The sequence below is a fragment of the Eublepharis macularius genome, chromosome 13 (genome assembly GCF_028583425.1).
Source record: "Eublepharis macularius isolate TG4126 chromosome 13, MPM_Emac_v1.0, whole genome shotgun sequence".
Classification (NCBI taxonomy): Eukaryota; Metazoa; Chordata; class Lepidosauria; order Squamata; family Eublepharidae; genus Eublepharis; species Eublepharis macularius.
This window is the reverse complement of record NC_072802.1, coordinates 23,278,222-23,292,771: the sequence shown is the minus strand read 5'-3', so window position 1 is coordinate 23,292,771 and position 14,550 is coordinate 23,278,222. Positions and strand designations below refer to the sequence as shown.

At 44.3% G+C, this 14,550-nt stretch overlaps 1 protein-coding gene across 1 annotated transcript in view; it reads right to left on the bottom strand.

Moving 5' to 3' along the window:
- Nucleotides 1-14,550, bottom strand: part of XPNPEP2 (X-prolyl aminopeptidase 2) — a 49,540-nt gene that overhangs the window by 13,780 nt on the left and 21,210 nt on the right. The window contains exons 8-14 of the mRNA XM_054996983.1: nucleotides 10,786-10,887; nucleotides 9,373-9,454; nucleotides 7,130-7,328; nucleotides 6,941-7,030; nucleotides 5,763-5,872; nucleotides 4,444-4,521; nucleotides 2,412-2,483 (exon numbers count right to left, since the gene is read on the bottom strand). Coding sequence (XP_054852958.1) covers nucleotides 2,412-2,483; nucleotides 4,444-4,521; nucleotides 5,763-5,872; nucleotides 6,941-7,030; nucleotides 7,130-7,328; nucleotides 9,373-9,454; nucleotides 10,786-10,887 — 733 coding nt within the window. The remainder of the gene's footprint in view (nucleotides 1-2,411; nucleotides 2,484-4,443; nucleotides 4,522-5,762; nucleotides 5,873-6,940; nucleotides 7,031-7,129; nucleotides 7,329-9,372; nucleotides 9,455-10,785; nucleotides 10,888-14,550) is intronic.

Sequence of the window (14,550 nt, the reverse complement as noted above, 5' to 3'; positions counted from 1 at the left end):
CGGCAGGATGATCACCTTAAAAATTAAAGGGGTGGGTGGAGGTGGGTAGATAAGCCTGGGGGCAGGATGGAAAAAGTCTCAAAGCCTGCAATTGATGATGGTTTTCAAATGGAAAGCAGGAGTTGTTGCAGGCTTCGCTGATGCTACACTTTGCAGAACAGATTTCAGGTTGCACCAAGTGCTACTGAGGCTGCTTCCACACTAGCAGGCAGGCTTGGGGGCTGCTCAGCGGTTCCTTTCCCACAATAGTTTGGGTGCTGAGCTACGGTGTTTTTTCTCCGAGCTGCCTCACAGCACCGTTGTCCATTTGCGGTCTTTCCAGGTTTCCCCCATCCCTTCTCTGTGCTTTCTTAAACCCCCTTTGATCCAATTTTGAGAAAGCATGGAGGAACAGCAAGGAAACCACGGGAGGGTAACAAACAGAGAACGTCAAGAGGAAGCTTGGAGAAAAGCCACTGGGCTCAGCACCCAAACTGCAACAAAAAAAAACTTGTGTGAAAAACCCAGCAATTCCACACCCCCATTTAATAATAACATTATATATTCCTTATAAAAATTTAGCAATGTTCCATCCTGTGGGCAGGATCCTACCATTACGTTTACTTTGAGATAAAGTGAGTAAATTCCATTGAGCACAGGTTCCACTTCATCCTGCAATTGCCCCTCTAAATAATGCAATTGCAATTTCTCTTTTGTTTGAGCGTTTCTGCTTCACTGATTAACACATTCATTCCTATTAACTCAAGGTGACGCCTTCAGGCTTGAGTGCCTCCTCAATCAACTCATTTTCCCAAGGAAGAGAGAGCAGCAACTTTAAATGCTTTTCCCTTTGAAGCCAAAGTGATTGTTCATTAACTTTATTTTCTTCTTTATTATCTTAATTTTATCATTGCATGGCTACAGGAGGACAAAACAATTAAATTAGCCATCATTTTTGCTACAAAGAGAAAAGCAGCAACGAAACAAACAACCCCTCCCAACAAGAACTGATTAAGGAATGCCAGTAAACAAGGAGTAATTAGACAGAAGCAGAATTCACTTTAAAGCAACAGCGGAAATTTTAAAGGGACAGTATCTGCACTTGCTCTTTGTCAGTGTACACATGAAAGGCTGGTACTGCAAAATGGAAATCTGGTATTAACAAAGAGATGGGAAAACAACACTGAAAGTACTGGAATGCAATGGATTATACGTGACATAGGGTTAAATCCAGCCAACTTGCCCAGTTTTTACTATAGCTGGTACCTCATGACTATTGTCAATGCAGGTATCACAATCTCTAGCATAGCTTTTTGAGTAGTCGAAGAGGATTCCCTTATCCCTTTTTAAGAAGCTGAAAAGGAGGTTGGATCCAACCCAGAGTCTAGATTTTCCATTAAAAAAAAATGAGAGAAGGGAGGATATCTATTCCAGACAGAACAGCAAGACTGGAAGCAGTAGACGTAAGGGAGAGAAGAGAAGCCATTTCTTGTGATTAATTTGTTTATTTATAGTCTTTCTCACTGAGACTCAAGGCGGATTACATGGTGTGAAACAATGTAATCAAATAGCATGAGAGATCTAATAAGCAATGCGATAGGACTAGGATTACACAAATTAGAAACAATGCAAACAACTATCAGACATTTTCAATGCTGAAAATGGAATTACAAAAGTAGAAAGCAGTGCAGAAAAAGCAGGATAATACATGCAACGAATAGTAGCACAGGCTGCAGTCCTGCTCTTTTTAAAAACGCACCTTCCTGAACTGTTGTGTTGTACTATAGCAGCTGTACTCTGCTTTAATTGGGTTACAAACTTTAGCACTTCTCCATTATGCTCTGAACCACTGGCCCATTTTACCTTTTTGCTTTTTACTAGGTAAACAGCCTGAAGAAGACATCTGGGCAACTCAAAGGCTTGCTTGCTGTCTTAGGAGTGGATATATTACTGCGGCTTTTACATTTGATGCTTATGGATTTACATGCCTACCTGCAATTTTTTCAGTTGCTGAGTCTATTACCCACACCAAGTCTGAACATTTTTAGGACAAGCCTTCCTCCCTAGTGATACCCTAAAGCAGCTCCTTTAAAAAGCTCTCTCATCCAATAGCAGACATTCCATTAAATTCTTCTCATTTGTATCCAGCTCTTCTTCCGGGGAACACTTTTGCTATTTTACATTTCCAATATGATATTTTTAAACTTTATCCTTCCATTGCGACTGACTTTGTATGTTTTAGAGTGCTTACATTTGGTTACCCTGCTTTATGCCATTTGAAGAAATGGTGCATAAATGAATATGTCAAACCCGACAAAAGCCACAGCTGCTGTCTGAAGACACCCGTGGTACCCCAGGAGTCTCTCTGCAGGCAAACTGCAGACACTTGAGCCTGGCCTAAGGTGAGAAGTTACTAGATGCCTCATACGCACAGATACTGGCCTCCAGAATCCACAAGGTACATTTCATCCACAGACAGTGTCCGGCTGGTAGTATTGGAGGGGCTGGAAGAGGAAAAGAGAGAGGTATGTTACAAGTGTCATCCTGCTACAGTGACTGGGTCTTTGATCTCAGCAGCCAGCTACAGGAAAATACAAAAACAAGGTGGCCATATGTATATTATGATCTTAAGAAAACCAACAGAGGCTCTTTCTATACACTCAGGGCTTTTTTCTGGGAAAAGAGGTGGTGGAACTCAGTGGTGGAACTCAGGACCGCACAATGACGTCACTTTGGGTCAGCTGCAACAAGGGGGGAGTTTTTTAAAGTTTAAATTGCCCTCGGCAAAAATGGTCACAATGGCCAGTGGCCCCGCCCCCTGATCTCCAGACAGAGGGGAGTTTAGGTTGCCCTCTGTGCCACCAAGCGGCGCGGAGGGCAATCTAAACTACCCTCTGTCTCGAGATCAGGGGACGGGGCCACCGGCCATGTGACCATTTTTAAGAGGTGCCAGAACTCCATTCCACCGTATTCCAGCTGAAAAAAAGCCCTGTATACACTTACTCTTAAATGTCAAGCGGTCATTAAAAAAGAGTCTCACTCAAATTGAGGACACATAGGTGATTCCATATAGCAAAATGGAACTTCCATGTTCAGAAGTAGTATACCTTGGAGTGCCAGGTGCTGGCAGTGGGGAAGCCAAGTGGAAGGTCTCTTGACTTCGTGTTCTGTTTAGGAGCTTCCTAAGAAGCACATGGCTGGCCACTATGAAAAAGATGAGGAAGGAGATGGTTCTTTTTTTCTTGATCAAACTCCTCTGGGGTCCAGAGACACACAAGGGACCCACAAGGACAGGCAACTACATGCACTGTAGTTTGTATCAGGGCCCAGGATTTTTTTAGATTTGGTTTCTTTCGTTCAGAGTCCTCGGTGGTGAATGGTGCACTTTATCCTTTGTAGCAGGCAGTGCTCAGCTTTGGGGCTGGGTCTCTTTCCACTAATTTCTTAGGGCACATCCACAAAGACAGTCGCTGAGTGAGCCTGTAAATGGTTTGGAAGGCAAGTGCAAGGAAACAAGTAGAGGCTAGGCTTTTCTGGAAAGAGGGACAGGCACTCTTGCTCTTTGGTTGCATCTAAGCATGCCCCTGAAACAAGGCCTTCTCCAGTCTTATCAAAAGTCACTCTGTATGGTGGTTAAATGACATTGCTTCTGGATTTTTATTTTCAAACGCACCTGGAATAATTACCCACAATTTGCATTTGCTTTGAGAAATACCATATTTAGCTACCAAAGAGAGAGATTCATCAAATGGGTCCACCTACAATGGGGCGTTATTCTTATGGCATTTGTACACCCTCTGACCACTAAGAGATAGCTACACCATTGGCTTCTCGACTCTTTGGCCATTTTCACACGTCTTACTGGCCACACCACAAACCAGAGTCTTGATGGGAAATCACAACAGGAAGACACTGTCGTTCCAGGAGTCCTGTGCGATTTTGCATGGACAGTAAGACGTGTGAAAATGGCCTTTAACTAGGGAACTATCTAAAATGTATCTTTGGGTTTGCTAATAAAAGGCGAGTCATGTTTTTCTTTGCTTCTTCCTCTCTGTTCTGATTAGTTCTGGAGACAAGCCCCAATGAGTACTGGCTTTTCTTGTTTCCCAAGTCAGAGGCACCACGGAGGCATTCCCCCATTCATTTCTGGTATAGTCAGAGATCTTTTTTGCACCTAGCATGGCTTAACCCAGTTAAGTCTTTGTGACATCTGTACTCCATCTGGTTACAAACTGCAGCCTTTGAGGGTTCCCCCCCCTTTTATAATGAACATCCAGCCTTAAATGTCATTGATATTTTAATGGATCCTAATAAAAGACATTACACTGCTGTTGCTTTCAGGTCTTTTTCTAACAGGCCAACCGATGCAACCTGTGCTTTTTACTTCTTTTCAAGGAAGCAGAGAACTCTTCTCTGCCTTTTGCTCAGCATCTATATGCCGCCCCTATTTCCGCCTCCCGATACCTGTAGTGGGCCAGAGCTGCATTCAGACCGCTGGCAGAGATGGTCTCAAAGCTGGGTCCATGGCAGTACAGCTCCTCCCTGTGGAGGAAAGGAGAAAACCCTGGGAATCTTGTCTGGATGTGATTAGATCCTGTAATTCATTTGTCCTATGACAGGGTATCACTTGCACAGATTGACCTTTTGGCTTTTCTTTGTAAAAAGAAAAACACTTCTCTCAGCTTTCAAGGTGTGTGCATGCACGCGCACACACACACACACAAGTAACTACTTCATGCACCTGACAAAATGGGTTTCCCCCTTAAAAAATGGATTCTACATTTTTCAGACTTTAAGATGACACAAGACCTGCAGTTTTGGCTACAACAAACTGTCAGCCTCCCTTCTATGAAACTGTAATCATCCTGAATGTATCATCCATTGACCGTTTCAGACATCACACCAAACCACAGTTTGCATTAATTATCATTTAGATACCAAACCATGGTTGAGGTTCCACACATGCAGGCTGTTTGCCTGCTTTCGACTTCCATCTGCTCAGCACTCATTTTTCCATAGCGCAGAATCTCCAGAGAGGGAACAGCAACCATAGCTAACACAAACCATGGTTTGCACTCCAACCGTTCCTGAATCTCATTTGTTGGTGGGCTGCAAACCACAGTGTCATTTCAGCTATCATATGAAACCACAGTTAAGCTTCCTTGGCATGAAGTCTGACTTGAGCCACTAGCTCAGGGCTGTTTCCCAGACCCAGCTTGAGTTCCTTACAGCCACAGAGCAGCTTTGGGGAATGGCTGTTAAAAATAAAGGAAGAGCCCAAACGGCCTCAGCATGCCTCAATGGGGGAGAAGAGGCTCCTCCCTCCTCCCTCAAGCTGTTTTCCCATGTCAAAATAGCATGGAAGGGAGGTTTTTTTCTCCTGTTTTTACTGCTCCATATGCGCAGAATACTCCACATGGAGCAGAAAAATAGGAAAAAAGCATCCCTCCTGTGCTGTTTCGGCACGGGGAATCTGCATGTCTAGCTTGACCTTCAGTGAGCCTTACAACAATCCTATGAGGTAGCTCAGCATTAACAACTCCATACTGCTGACTGGAGGCTGAGAGACGAACGGCTTGCTGATGGCCACCGAATCAAGGAGAGGACAGGAGAGATTTGAACCAGGAACTTGAACACTGCCCAGGCATTACACAACAGCACCCATTCATGTCTCATTTCTATCCTCCCATGTTTTAGCCCCATTGCCTTTTCTCCCAATTGCCCCCTTTCTTTCAAATATTCTTGTAAATACAACTCAAGGAGGCTGCACTCTTTCAACTGACCTACGTAAGCGATCCACGTAGTGTGCCCCAGAGATTTCATCCACAGAACCGGTGGGAACATTCTTTTCCAGCCAGACCAAGTATCGGATCAGTGCTACAGCATCTCGTACCTGGGAGAGCCCATGGCAGAGAAGAGACAGATTATCCTGGGACCAGTTTGTGAGATGGTGTTGGGGAGGTAGGATGAATTGGCGCAGTTCTGACCAAATTTTAGGCTTTATTTGAGCATGCATGGTGCCCTGGTTGATCTTACTATGCACAAAGGCAGAATTTGAATAATGCTTAGTGAGGCTTAGCTCCAGAAACTATTTTAACTTTCAGGGTGCAGCTACAAAGGCTGTGAAGTTGCACCAAATACTTTCAACGTGTGCAATTGCTGTTGTAAACCTGCATTTGGAACCCTGCAGAGGGAGAAGCAGTTCCGTGTGTTTGCATGCATGTGAACAAAAATGCAGATGGGCAGGGGGGGGGGAGCATGCACGTGTATGTATGAACACACACACACCCTGTTAAAAATGAAGCAACCCTGGGCTGTATTCTGCTAAAAGAAAATGGTAAGAGTTTACCTTTGTTTGTAATGTTATACAAATGTCTTTCTATGAAAGCAGTAAGAATTATCTCCTACGTATCTGGGATCAAAGGTGAAGAAGGGCTGCAGAGTTCAGGGTGTGACTTCTAGATAGGTCGATCCCCATTCACCACGGTATAAAATCAATGACATACTATTCAGACACTCAAGCTCTCTCTTGCTCTGCTTCCAAGGCGCTCAGGGCAGCGAACCTAGTTCTCCTCTCCCCAACTCAGGGATTTTTTTCTGGGAAAAGAGGTGGTGGAACTCAGTCGGTTGCCCTCGGCAAAAATGGTCACATGGCTGGTGGCCCTGCCCCCTGATCTCCAGACAGAGGGGAGTTGAGATTGCCCTCCATGCCACTGAGCGGTGCGGAGGGCAATCTAAACTCCCCTCTGTCTGGAGATCAGGGGGTGGGGCCACCAGCCATGTGACCATTTTCAAGAGGTTCCAGAACTCTGTTCCACTGCGTTCCTGCTGAAAAAAAGTCCTGTCCCAACTGATCTTCACCACAGCATTGTGGGGTAGGTTGGGCAGAGACAGTGTGAGAGTGGATCTGAACCCAGACTTCCCTTATCTGCTCTCTAATAATCACTATACTCTGACATACGTGGGCGGCTTGCAGCATCTCCTGCTCCTTGGCATTCTTCACTCCTTTGGTTATCATGACAGGAGAGTAGTCCTCTGCCAGGAGTTTCTCCTGTGGCACAAGAAGGGGAAGACCTTGTCAAGAGGGCCTTTCTCCACTTACTGCAATGTTTCCTGCGTGTGACAATCTCTTGCACGACATCCTTCTTACCTGGGGGATGTTCCTATAGAGCTCCAGAGTGGTGTACTCTGTTCCGATCCAAATGCGAACACCGTCCTGCTGGGCATAAGATGTCACAACAGCACTTGCGTTTTCATAGCTCTCCACCCGAATGCACAAGGAATCCAGGCACTGCGCTGTCAGCAACTGGAGAGCCTTTTCACTCAGCCGACGCACATCCACAAAGAGACTGAGGCCAAAGCAAAGGAGAGAAGAACACCAAAGCAGAGGCCGTTGAAGGTGGGGCAGAGAGGAATGGGCTTATTCTGGGTGTGAAGGGAGCCTTTTTCCAGCACAGGGCCATTTCCACATGGCTTACCTTCCCTCGGAACAACCCGGAACATCGCACAAAAAACGCGGAAGGTCGCGTTTTCTCGCGTGAGATTTGTGCAACATTGTGCAAATCTCGCATGAGAAAACACAATCTTCCGCGTTTTTTGCATGATGTTCCGGGTTGTTCCGAGGGAAGGTAAGCTGTGTGGAAACGGCCCAGGTGTCACTTTTTCCAAAAAGGTAAACAAGAAAATGGCCACTGATTGTCATACATCTCTAGGTTCATTTTAAAAATATGGAAATGTAGCTATTTATTTACTTGTTTGTTTGTGTTTCTATTCTGCCCTCAGGCAGGCTCAGGGTAGATTACATCATTTAAAAACACAACACAAAAATAAATATTCAATGATGCATAAAAATTCATAAAATTCATAAAACCTTAGAGCTTAATTGATTATAATAAAATTAATATCAAGATGGCAGCAAACCACGACATAGCTGTTTGCTTAGCTTCACTTGGATAAACTGATGGGCAATGCAGACGTCATTCCGGGTGCAATTAACTGTTAAAAAACAGGGTGGTGGTAAAAACATCTAATGGGGAGGGATTAACTCATTCATCCACTCCCTCTCCCTACATGGTCGTGGAGGCCTAGCCCAGCCTCAGCCATATGCCTGGAAGAACATCTCTGTCTTACAGGCCCGGTGAAAGGACAACAAATCCTGCTGGGCCGTGGTTTCAATAGACAGAGAATTCCATCAGGCCAGGACCTGAAGGACCCAAATGGCCCTGGCTCTGATCGAGGCCAGGTGGGCTTCCCTGGGGCCAGGGAATAGCTGCCTATTTCTCCAATGGGGACCCAAAGGGGCTTATATCATTCTCCTTTTCTCCATTTTATCCTCACACTAACCCTGTGAGGTAGGTAGGCTGAGAAAGAGAGTGAGTGGCCCCAGGTCACCCAGCAAGCCTCCATGGCAGAGTGGGGTTTTGAAGCCAGGTCCCCAAAGCCAAGTCCAACACTCTCCAGGCTAATACTGAGAATGAAAAAGAAAAAAAGCACCCCTGCCCACCATCATAGCCTTTGGTTTTACATGAACTGAAATACACATGATGACCAAGTGGCCAATTTTTAAACAAATGTTTTGGGAAATATTTTAAAATAAGCCACTATCAAGACCCACTGTGTTTAAGGCAGTTTTTTAAAAAAACGACCCACTGGTTTTTGCAATTCTGCATCTGGGCTGCTGTAGCACAGCGGTTAAGTGGTTCAGCTGTGAATCAGCCCTCTACTGGTTCAAATCCCACTACTGCCACGAACTTAGTAGGTAGCCTTGGGCAAGCCACTCCTCTCAGCCCCAGCTCCCCAGCTGTATTGTGGGAATAATAATAATAACACTAACTTGTTCACCGCTCTGGGTGAGGCACTAATCTGTCTAGAAGAGTGGTATATAAGTGCAGTTATCATCATCATCTTCTTCTTCAAAATACAGTAGACTGAAGAGTCTTTTCCAATTTTTCCCCTACATCAGTAATTTTACAAATGACCCATTTCCACACTGCAAATCCCAGAATTGTCTTGCTATATCAGGCCATGACTCCACCTTGCTTCAAAGTTCTATCCAGCCCTGTGGGTCACAGCCTTTACTTGATTTTGCCCTCCACACCAGCTCATCAGAAGTATACTGCCTCTGAATATGGAGGTTCTACTTGGCTATCACAGCCAGTAGCCATTAACTGACCCGTAATCCATGAGCCAATTCAATTTTAATAGCATCATTTGTGAAAAACACCCTGATTCCACTTTGGAGACAGCTTAAGTTGAACCTTGGCTCTGTCTGGGCACTTGCAAAGTAACAGGAGAGAACTGACAGCAGAGTGCCTTTGAATACACGTGTAGTTTTCTCTTTTATCCCTTTTATAATGGGTGCTACATTCTTAAGGTGGTGCGGAGCCCAAGTACCTGATATTCTTTGTAGTGAGAAGAGTGTAAGCATAGAAGACGGGTGTGTGAGGGATGTCATCTCCTCGAAGATTGAAAAGCCCTGTGGAAACAAAGGAGTTTTACGTGCCTTTCCTGTGCTGCTCTTAGGTGACTGAAGGAGGACTGGGTAGTGGCTTAGACAACAGAGCCTGTTGCAGACAGAAGGAACCATGTAGAAGAAGGCCCCGATACAGGAGAGGGAGATAGGGGAGCCATAACCGGTGCAGAACCAAGAGGAGGATATGAACAGGTAAGATTAGATCTTCGAATGTCCTAAGATTTGGATCTGGAGCACCTGGAGCATGTCACATAATATACAATATTATGTATATTAATTAGGGTTGCCAGCCTCCAGGTAGTGGCTGGAGATCTCCTGGAATTACAACTGGTCTCCAGGCCACAGAGATCAATTCACCTGTAGAAAATGGCTACTTTTGGGGGTGGGCTCTATGGAATTATGCCATGCCAAGGTCCTTTCCCTCCCCAACCCTGGTTTCTCCAGGTTTAACCCCCCAGCTCTCCAGGAATTTCTCAACTTGGAGCTGGCAACCCTAATATTAATATACAATTTAATATTTAATATATTTAATGTATATTAATATACAATAATATACAATTTCTCATGACAATTCTTTCTTACTTAAACAAGGCTCAGGGTTGCAACGTCTAATGGAAAAAGTGTGCTGGGTGGGAGAGATGGGGAATCTTCTCCCGACCTTTTCCCTCCTCCAAACTGTCCTCCTCCAAGCTGCTTTCAACATGGGGAAGAAGTGGCTACTATATACGTGATAACTGTCACATGTAGTTTGAGCCCCAGTTTTCATTTTTGAAAAAAAGGTTCTAGCTCTCAAGGATGGCCATTTCCACACTACTTACCTTCATCTGGAATGCCGCAGAATGTCGTGAAAAAATACGTGGAAGATCGCGTCTTCGCGCGTCTTCTCGCACGACAAGACACGATCTTCTGCGTTTTTTCGCAACGTTCCGTGGCGTTCCGGATGAAGGTAAGCAGTGTGGAAACGGCCAAGGTTGGAAATAGCAGATTAGTTCCGGTGAAATTGGAGCTTAGTGTCTGGTGGTAAACAGGATTACCCACCGAGGGGGTGGGGCTACAGTGCCCTGAACAGCATTTCATATAACATATGAAGCTGCTTTATAAGAAGTCAGACAATTGGTCTGTGCATAGCCCAGTGTTATCTCACCTAACTGGCAATGGCTCTGCAGTGTTACTAGCAGAGGTCTTTTTAGGCCAGCCCTAAAATGGATGACATGATTTAACCTGGGACCTTACACACGCGAAGCTCGTGCTCTGCCACTGAACTCCAGTCATTATCAACTTAACATTATCAGCCTAACAACCTGAGCCGCAACAGAGCTTAACAGAGTACTCACAGGCCGTTTCCTCCAGACCAGAAAGCAAGACTGCAGTGGGTTTCTTGATATGATTCTCCATCTGTTTCAGGATATTGGAAACCTTCTCCTGCCAGGTGCTCCCTGAAACAAGGTAAAGAAAGTGATGGAGGGGGGAGGCTTCCAATAGATGAGAGCACCTTACATGGTTTTCTTTCACTTGCCTCCCATGTGGATAGTGGTTGCCATGTGGATCTTGAAGGATAGATAATGGAATATGATGGGGTTGGTTCCTATGGAGGATTTCAGTGGACAGAAGGGATTTCCATTCATGAAATGCACTCTTCTTGCCCTTCTGCTCCCACGCAAAGGGCTTCTCAACATACCACTCTTGGGCAACTAAGGACGCCAGGCACAGCATGAGAGGGGAGTTGGAAGCCTGGCGCAGGAAGGGAAGATCAACAAAAAGCACCCCTGCTTCTGTCTGTGGAAATCCTCCATGGGATAATAGCCATTATTTATAGCCTTCCTAAATCTAGATGTTATACAGTGATGCAATGTTAAAAAAAATACCCAGCTTACAGTCTAAAAAAAAAATTCAAAAAAACATACCAGATTGTAAAGCAGAAGGGATCAAAAATCAAGGGGAAAGGAGAATTGAGAGACAGAGATTCGAGGTCAAAGTTTCACGAGAAGAGACAAGATTTCAGAGACTGTTTAAACATTTGCAAGGAGGGAGAGATAGGGTTGTGGAGAGGCAGAGATTGCCAAAGAAAAGACGTAGTAAGAAAGAAAGCTATGAAACAGGAGGTAATCTGAAATCTAGCCAAGGGGAAAGTACTGACAGGGCGAAGACAACTAGAGAGCATATAAGAAGAAGAGAGAGATAAGTGGGAACCAAGGAGATTTAAAAACAAAGAGTAGTAATTTAATCTGGACCTGATGGAAGCGACTAGGTTAGAGTGTAGGCTGAGTTAAATTAGATTGGGGTAGAAGATCACAAGCTTTTGAATGTCACAGAGAGCCAGTGGGGTTAGAGGGTTAGACTAGGAAGTGGGACACCTGAATTCAGACCCCCTTCAGCCACAAGGTGACCTTGGGACAGATGCTCTTTCTTAGCATAATCTACTTCACAGGGGTGTTGTGAGGCCAAAGTGAGGGGAGAACTATATGATGCTCTGAGTTCATTGAGGAATAGCTAGATTTCTTCCATGCACCAAATGGAACGGCAACACACTTGCAGGTGTACATTTGAAGCAAATTAGACAAGAAGTCTGCACTGCTTGACCCAGGGTAGATTAAGGAATCCTGGTCAGACACCTGACTGACTGTGCACATGTGTGGTACATATTTATTGGATGAGTCTGTAATTCCTTTGATAACCCAGATCCACAGTTTGGGGATGTTGCTGCATCTCCTGGTTGGTTGGATGCTGTGACCAAGAATGTCTTGAATCAACTTTGGCTGGTCAGGTAGCTATGCCCCTTTCCAGACTGATCAGATCTAGCTGCGGTTGCTTGTGTCTTAGCATCATCCACACCAGGGCTTTTTTTCAGTGGGTTGCCCTTGGAGAAAATGGTCACATGGCTGGTGGCCCCACCCCCTGATCACCAGACAGAGGGGAGTTTAGATTGCCCTCCGCGCCGCTCCAGCAGCGTGGAGGGCAATCTCAACTCCCCTCTGTCTGGAGATCAGGGGGCGGGGCCACCAGCCATGTGACCATTTTCAAGAGGTTCCGGAACTCCGTTCCACCGCGTTCCAGCTGAAAAAAAGCCCTGATCCACACTAAACTACTTTAACACATTATGCTTGAGATTGCCATTGAAAAGTGTTTGGAAACATCACCTGGTCTGGATTGCTGGTAGAAATGAACTACTACGAGCATGTTAGCCTTACTCTGTGCAGTCTACACTGGTTGCCAGTCCATTTTTGGGTCCAGTTCAAAGTTCTGGTCATTGGCATGTATCTTACAATGTAATTCTTCAAACATTTGCAGAAGAGAGGGCAGCAATTTCTGTTGATTCCTGTTCCCACTGCAGACCGCCCTCGCCCCCCCTGCTTTGCCCCCCCCTGCTGTTCTGAAGGGTCTACTGAAGCCAGGAACAAAATTTCAGGAGGTTCAGTAAGTTGGAGCAGGAGAAAAAGTGGGACAGAACTGTTCTTCAAAGTCTGTGAATGGCTGAATACAAATCACTACCTTTAAAGCCCTAAATGGTCTGAGGCCACAGTATCTCTAGGATCCTCTTCCCTTATACAGAACTGCTTGGGCACTAAAATCATAATTTGAGGCCCCCTCCATGTGCCCCTCAGGTCTCAAATATGATGGGTGGCCACTGGCCATGAACGAGAGACACTGTAACTCTGGAGTGCTCATCCCCAATAATAACAACAACAACAACAGCAACATTCGATTTATATACCTACCATCCTTCAGGACAACTTAATGCCCACTCAGAGCAGTTTACAAAGTGTGTTATTATCCTCACCTCCCCTGTGAAGGGGGTGAGGCTGAAAGAGCTCCAAGAAGCTGTGACTGACCCAAGGCCACTCAGCTGGCTTCAAGCGGAGAATCAAACCCGGCTCTCCAGATTAGAGTTCTGCCACTCTTAACCACTACATCAAACTATGAAATGTTTTAAATGTTTTAATGTTGTTATCCGCCCTGAGCCTGCTTGCGGGGAGGGAGGAATATAAATACGATAAATAATAATAATAATAATAATAATAATAATAATAATAATAATAATAATAAATAAAATAACTGGCCTGTTGATATTTTGCAAGCTGTTGAAGAAGGTAATCTTTAAGACATTTACATCATGGCCAGTTTTTGTAAGTAATTTTAAGCTGTGGTCATGTTCTGAAAGCATGGAGAGTATTATTTTTTAGTTATTTATCCTGTTGACTAATGTCTTTCTTTAATGTTGCTGGTGATTTTTTTCTTTTAATTATATTTGGAAATTAAAGGGCCCAAGAGCCTGGCTGCTGTTTTAACCTGTGTCATTGTTGTGTTTTATATTGTTTTAACCCTATTGGAACCCATTCGGAGGATCTGTTGTAGGATGGCTATAAATGCTTCTAATATACACACAAACAAAAACGTTGTTGATAATGGTCTAATGTACAATTTTGAAAGCAGTTGCACCATCATGATAAACATTTTTGTGGGGGGACAGCACTCAGCATTCACAAAGGTGTTAGAACTGCTTTGAAAGTGACAAAATTTCTACACAAAGTTTTCTTTTCTACATAAGCAGCCTGCACATAGATTATATGTGAATGAGCCAATGATTTTGCTACATGCGCTGGAAAGCTAATCACTGTTTTTGCACTGGTGCATGCTCGGCAAAACAGACATCTTTGCCATTATCCAGTGAGATGATCTACATAACAAGGAGGGTAATTTGTAACCAGAAATGCCCTTTTTGTAGGAATTCTCTTATACTGAATGTGGACCATAGAGATGATCACCACAATCTAGGTATGAGGAGACTGTTGAAATAAACCACACATTATTTAATTTATCTAAAAGTTTCCTACCCCTTCTTTCCACTGAGACTGACCAGCTAACAATTTATTTTAAACAACACAAAAGCTCACCTTATAAGCATCTTAAAACAATACAACCTAAATTTCAAAACATATTGGACAACCATAGTAAATAGCAGTTGGAATAATAAAACCGTTCGTATTATTTGCTACCAAAGACAAAAGAGAACAGGATAGTTTTAGGTTGGCACCAACAAAATAACAATTTCTGTGTCCAAGAAGCGTTCCTGGGGAGGCAGTTCCACAATTAGGTTACCA